General features: G+C 34.9%; 1 protein-coding gene across 1 annotated transcript; it reads right to left on the bottom strand.

The window, feature by feature from the left end:
• Nucleotides 1-1,639: 1,639 nt before the first annotated feature.
• Nucleotides 1,640-6,445, bottom strand: LOC138315085 (uncharacterized). The gene is made up of 5 exons (XM_069255820.1): nt 6,223-6,445; nt 4,839-4,866; nt 4,459-4,614; nt 3,451-3,557; nt 1,640-2,331 (listed from the first exon to the last, which is right to left on the bottom strand). Exons 1-5 carry the CDS (start codon nt 6,369-6,371, stop codon nt 1,719-1,721), a joined length of 1,053 nt encoding a protein of 350 aa, XP_069111921.1. The 5' UTR covers nt 6,372-6,445; the 3' UTR covers nt 1,640-1,718.
• Nucleotides 6,446-6,609: the final 164 nt, after the last annotated feature.

Raw genomic sequence — 6,609 nt, 5'->3', positions numbered from 1 at the left:
TCAAAAACAAATGACTGTTGACATCCTAGATTTTTAGCCTACCTTCATCGTCTGTCGTTCAGTCCATTAACTATTCTTGTTGTTGCTAATTCTCAGCAAGTATTGAGGATATCTTTCTCAAATTACATATACAGCTTCTCCTAGGACACTAGTTATGCATATTGCATTTTGGAACCTATTAGTCAACAAGATGGCCACCAGGTCCCCATTTTCTATTTTGGTAGTTGAAGTTTGTTAATGCTATTTATCAGAATGTAGTGAAGAGGTCTCATATGACAGCCACCATCTTGGATTTTGAAGTTTGTGACTGCTATTTCTCAGAAAATACATTTTCGATACTCCAGGGGTTAATCACTTACTTTATATCCATTGAATGCACCGGATAATATTGAAAACAGTACATTGTGGTTAATTAAATGGCTTTAAGCTCGGAAATTTGGAGTCGCTCTCACTGTAATCTTCAAACAAAGTCTCTAATGGCCTGTGATTGTTCAGAATGACCTATTGTCATCACGCTTTGTCCATCGTCATGCGCTGTCTGCCATACTTAATTGTTTTACATTTTGAATTCTTCGCATTTGACTAGGTTTTTAGTGCAATTTAGCTGAAACTTGCCTGAAATTATGCTTAAATGGTTCTCACTGTTGTTATTTTTCTGGTTGATCTGAAATCCAAAATGGCCACCACAGCCACCATTTTGAAATCACATTTTTAAAAACACCATTTTGAAATCACATTTTAAACTTCTGCTGAGAGTGATTCTGACATGGTATCGTCAAAATTGAAGATGGCCACAATAACACCATATTTAATTGATTTCCAATACGATTGTTGCCAATGTTGTCATATGACGGTTTAGCTAGGCCCAAGGGGCGCCTGTTCTCTCCTGAACTGCCGTCTAGTATTTCTATGAGATAGTTATAGTCCAGGGGTCGACAATAATGTCGTTGATAGTTGGCCCTGGAGTATCAAGGATGCAGAAAGGTCTGAACAGCTCATTCTCGAATTCCCAAAAGTATGTAGGTTGCCCTATGGCCCTAGCTGAAACTGGAAGAGACTAAAGTGTTTGTCCCTGTCTGTCTGGCCGGATTTGGTGGATTAATGGATTTTTATTTAATTTGGTAAAAGTGGTAGCATATGAGAAAATGCAGCTTGGGATTGAATTTGGGGTCAAGAGGTCAACTACAAAGGTCACTACGACTAAAAATAGATTGTTTCACAAATTATTACTTTCCTGACGGTAACTTGAGAAAAAATCGACAGAATTTCTTCAAACTTCATACAACGATAGCATAGGAGGTAACAGAGCTTGGGATAAAATATCAGGTCAAAAGGTCAGCTACAAAGGTCACTACGACTAAAAATATATTGTTTCACAAATTATTACTTTCCAGACAATAACTTGAGAACACATCAACACAATTAGTTCAAACTTCATATAATGACAACATTGGGGATAACACAACTTGTATGAAAGGTCAGGGGTCACCTACCCGATCATGTGGGTTTTCTCCAGGCACTCAAGTTACCTCCCACTCTATGACCCACCGCGTGCCTTCATCTGGGCCATCCCAAGTGATTTATATAAGTTGTATAGCTTGTTTTGCAATCAAAATCAACAAATTTTATATTTTAAAAGTTTTAATCAATTAAATCATATGAAACATGATTGAATAAACATTTACTTGCAAACTATCAGTGAATTATTTATTTAATATTTAATGAAATGCATCTAAATCCTCAAGTCCATCTTGATCATTATACTTATTTTTTCTCTCTCTCCTTAGCGCATATTTTTTACTTCTCCGAATATCTAACATTTTTGCATATTGTTCCCTGGCTAGTTTTCTGTCTAGGGTACTTTTAACTTTTTCAGGTTCCTCCTCATAAGAAAGCATTTTTTCCCTCAGACCAGACTTAAGTGTCTTTAATCTTTGTATCATAGCTTCATGGTTTACCCCATAGAGATCTTGTCTAAATCTCTTTGTTAACTCTGTTTCAGCAAGGTAAGAATTTTCATTACATTCCATACTTAGTTGCTGGTCGGAGTCCTGTGCTATACCTTTGACAGATACAGATAGATCTGCAGTTTCTCCATCACAGTCCGGAATTTCAACATCACCATCCGTAATATACCAATCACTATCCGTCATATCACCATCACCATCTGTAATATACCCCTCACTGTCGATAATCTCCCGATCCTCGAGCAAACTGAAGTCAGCTGCCTGAAGTAGACGTTCTACCTCCTCCACATTAGCTACAGACATATCCTTCACAAATCTGACTGGGGGAACACTTGATATAATCTGTAGTTCTTTAATGAGGTCTCTGAAAATGGTAACGCAAACAAGTCATTGTACTTTTCTGAAATTCTGGAATGCAGTGCCATAACGTAATACATAGATCCCTACATAACAACCCCAGGTGTGTACGTGGCCACCTGGTCCCTAACTATCCTATATATGTGTATATTAACAAAAACTAAATAGGCTAATACGAAACTGTCTTGTTTTACAACACAACGTAAACTAAATAACTAATACAGATTTAAGTGTTAAATATATTTCCACGCTACACTTCCCCAAAATTTTCAAGTTTTGTCTCCAACAAAAATTATGGAACATTTATAACTGGTTTATAGTTAATTATATATATAATCCATGGTATAAAACCAAAAACAGGTTCTGTAAACATGGAAGTTTACATGAAGAGGAAACGCACACAAACTGCTCAAAGGATTTATCTGTATTTCACACGCAATGTCATGTGTACTTTGAAACCACTGTCACACGCAATATCATGTGTACTTTGAAATCACTGTCACACGCAATATCATGTGTACTTTGAAATCACTGTCACACGCAATATCATGTGTACTTTGAAATCACTGTCACACGCAATATCATGTGTACTTTGAAACTACTGTCACATGCAATATCGTGTGTACGTTGAAACCACTGTTACACGCAATATCTGGTGTACATTAATCACCTACATATTATGTGACGGTTATGCTGCTAAACCATGTACATGTATACATTAATAATCACATACATCACGAAAATAGTATTGCGAAACGTCAAACTTATAAATCACAAAATCAAACAATCTTACAATTACACGTTTGTTAAGCCTCGCCCTTTATATAACAATAAAATATATTATAATAATATCCTCCCAGACTTTTACATGTATATATATATATATATATAGAGCGTCTCGTCTTAGCCTGTGTAGTAAAAACATAGTGAAACATATCACATGCTTATACAATTACACCTCATTCATGCCATTGGCCGAAATATGGAATTGTATTATGGGTAACTATAGCTAGTGATCACATGATTATGTGTTTACATCCAAATACTGTACATGTTTCTTTGGATACCTTGAGCAATGGTTCACTGTGATAGTTCTAGCTCCTTTGTTATTTCATGTTGAACTTACTGTAATTCAATTGTCTTTTTCTCAAGGATCTGTTCTGTTTGAATGTGGTCTTTGTCTGAGGCGAGCCAGTGGATTTTGATGAGGCTAAAATCAGCCAGGATATTGACCTGTGGTGTAATAAGAAGTGAAGATCAGTACAGGGGTTAATTTATCTCAGATTTTTTGCTGGTGAGGGGTCAAGTTTACTACATGGTATGTTCAATTTCCACATAAATGTATATAGCAAATGAGTCAAACTTCGTTAAGAGTTATTTAACCATCAAATAAATACACTAAAGTGACTTCATATATTAAAGGTCAAAAGAATAAAATCACTAATGGTACTTATTTTACCGGTACATTTTTTTTATATCTATATTTTCCAGTCACATTATTGCCCCAAAAACGTTAGCACTCCTTTGTGACATTCTGTATCAGAACTCAAACATTGAAGGACAAATATCGTACATTTGTCTTGTTTTAACTAATGTGAAAATGCAGAAAATTGCTTCTAAAGCCCATTTTCTATCATATAATTTCAATATTTTGAAATGATTTGAAGCCATACTAAACTTCTTAAGAACATAGTTTACTAAATTACGAGCCAAAAAACAACTTGTACATTTGTATAAAGAGAAATGTAAAGAAGGAGGATATTGTTAGGACATCAAATTGAAGAGCTATCAACAAGAAGGCTTGTCTGAGGGAAATATCCCATACGAGGGTAAATAAACCTTCATATCACACTGCTACCGGGAACAAAAATTGTTTATTATATTGAAAAGTAATTGTTGATTCACTATTTTATGGTAATCACTTAAAATTTGTGATGAGTAAAAATTGTGGTTTTATGCATAGCTCATCATTGTTGTACAGTGAGAAGGGGTGATAACTCTCTGTAAAAGATGGATGGTCTCTGTGGGGGTACGCTGTAGAGAAATACAATGTTTTATTTCTCGGTGATGTGTTATCTAATCACAGACACTTATAAACATGAGGTATAATAATACTAAGATTATGAAGACTTGCCTGTGATATCTCTACTTTAACATCAAGCACTCCTCCACACAAGATCTCACTTATTGGGTAGAAAAGAAGATTACTAATATGTTCAGCTTTCCTCTTGGTTCCTGGTGTGCTGTACCTTGCCTTGCCAGTGTGATGTTTTGAAGGTTTTTGGGAACTCTGTTTACAAAAGAAATAACCCATAATAGCTGGTGTCCATGTATAAACTTCCAATCAATGTATCAATTTTCACCAAATCATTTAAAATTTAAAAAAAAAAATGAATAATCAATTAAGCTTTTATTTCATTGAAATGGCGACTGAGGAGTTAGAAAATTAATTAATTGTACAATAATTATTTAACCAATCCAAGCTTACTTTAAAAATGCTTAAACAATACTTACTAAAGGAGTAAGATACCATTTATCACTCCTGAAAAATGGAAAAATTGTTAAGTAAAAGAATCTTCAATTGTTACATTAGAAATTAAACTTTATAGAGTTTCTGATGAAACTAAATATACATTTTTTTAGTAATTATAAATGTGGAGATTCACACTAATTACATAATTAAGATTTTCCTCATGTGTATTATTTTGTTACGTTCTTTAATAAATTACCGTAATTCACCGAAAATAAGATATCACTCTGGTGAATACAACATTGCACTGTATTTGCCCAGGGCTTTTAAAAAAAATTGAAAAAAATGAAAAGGTGCGCTAATTCTGTAATCAATCTGTTTTATATCATATCTTGATTTTCACGCCATTTCCGTAAACCTTCTTTCCCATGAGATGGTTTACCATGAGAATCAAGATATGATTTTTAATCAGATTGACTCTGTTATATGCAAAGACGGAATACAGTTGAGTGAAAGCTAACCTTTACTCCTAGTGCACTAGTAGTGCACTACGTTTAAACTAAGAGTGCACTACATTTAAACTATGTACAGGTAAACAAGTAGTGCACTACACCCAGGTAGGTGATTGACACCAAAACCGCCATACAGGTAATGGGCAGTACCCAAGATTACCTGTAATTCTCACCTTTGCATGTCTTATAGTTACAGGTAGTCTAGCATCTAGACATTCTGGATACTCCAGGGGTTCCGATCACTTACGATCTCTACACCCCTGGACTATCTCATTGTAAAATTGGAGGCAACAGAACAGGACAATTTAATAATTTGATGTACACTAAATGAGCCGTATAGCAGTACACTGTGGTTGACTGTGTGGTTTTGATGTTGGTCATTGTTCTCTCTGTAGTCTTCAAAGGAAATCTTTGCTGGCCAGTGATTGGTTCAGATTTTTTCCGCTGAACTGCCTCCAATTAACTATGAGATAGTCCAGGGGTGTAGAGATCGAAGTGATCGGAACCCCTAGAGTATCGAGGATGGAATCTAGATTATTACATGTGCAATGTATGTAAACAGACATGACCTATCTTAAAATTATTTCATCAGGTTGGGGAAAACCACTATCGTGCATATTATACGCAATCTAGAGTATTATACCCCAATTGGAGAATGGATTTGTTACTAAAAATAGCCTAAATCTCAACTTTTGCATTTGTGTGCTGTTTTATGGTTAAATAATTGCAATTTTGTGAAAATATAAATAAAGGAAAACTTCATTTTAAAGCATTTTTAATTTTTATCTATTTTTAGTAACAAGTCCATATTCCAATTGGGGTGTAATATTCCAGTTTGTGTATAAAGCACAAGTTAGTGGTTTCCTCGACCTGATCATTGGGAACATGCAAAGGTCCTGTGATCTAAGCACCTCACCTCTCCTCTTTCTTCTTCATCTTCTTCATCATTTTATCAATTCTGGCCATTTGAGTAACCACAGATACTGTTTTTGTCCGTGTTCCATTATATACAAAAGTTATACCGCATGCCAATTTGCTAAGACTTGGTAGGACTAGTTTTAACATATTTTAGGTAGGATACGGTAGGAATAACAGTTGAATAGGTTCCCTTGTACTAGGAAGCTTAGTTATAGGCCTATGGACGCATCCATCTTGTAGGTTCGCAGTGAATAATTATAAACACATTTCAAAAAGAAAAAGAAAAGAATGTTGTTCTCCTGCTATCAGTTGATAAATCAAAACATGTCATTGTCTTGATATATTCGTTTTCATAACAGATTGGGGCCCCAACAAGTATATTTTT

The sequence above is a fragment of the Argopecten irradians genome, chromosome 2, assembly GCF_041381155.1.
Source record: "Argopecten irradians isolate NY chromosome 2, Ai_NY, whole genome shotgun sequence".
In the NCBI taxonomy this organism is placed as follows: Eukaryota; Metazoa; Mollusca; class Bivalvia; order Pectinida; family Pectinidae; genus Argopecten; species Argopecten irradians.
Note: the sequence above shows the minus strand (reverse complement) of the source record. Positions and strands in the feature narration are given on the sequence as shown.

Bases quoted from the DNA above. Each gene is read 5' to 3' on its own strand.
- LOC138315085 (XM_069255820.1), bottom strand. From the start codon at position 6,371: ATGTTAAAACTAGTCCTACCAAGTCTTAGCAAATTGGCATGCGGTATA. The intron at 4,867-6,222 runs GTGAGGTGCTTA...TCCATTTTTCAG, and splicing joins ATGAAGAAGAAAGAGGAGAG to GAGTGATAAATGGTATCTTA. The intron at 4,615-4,838 runs GTAAGTATTGTT...TTTTGTAAACAG, and splicing joins AATGGTATCTTACTCCTTTA to AGTTCCCAAAAACCTTCAAA.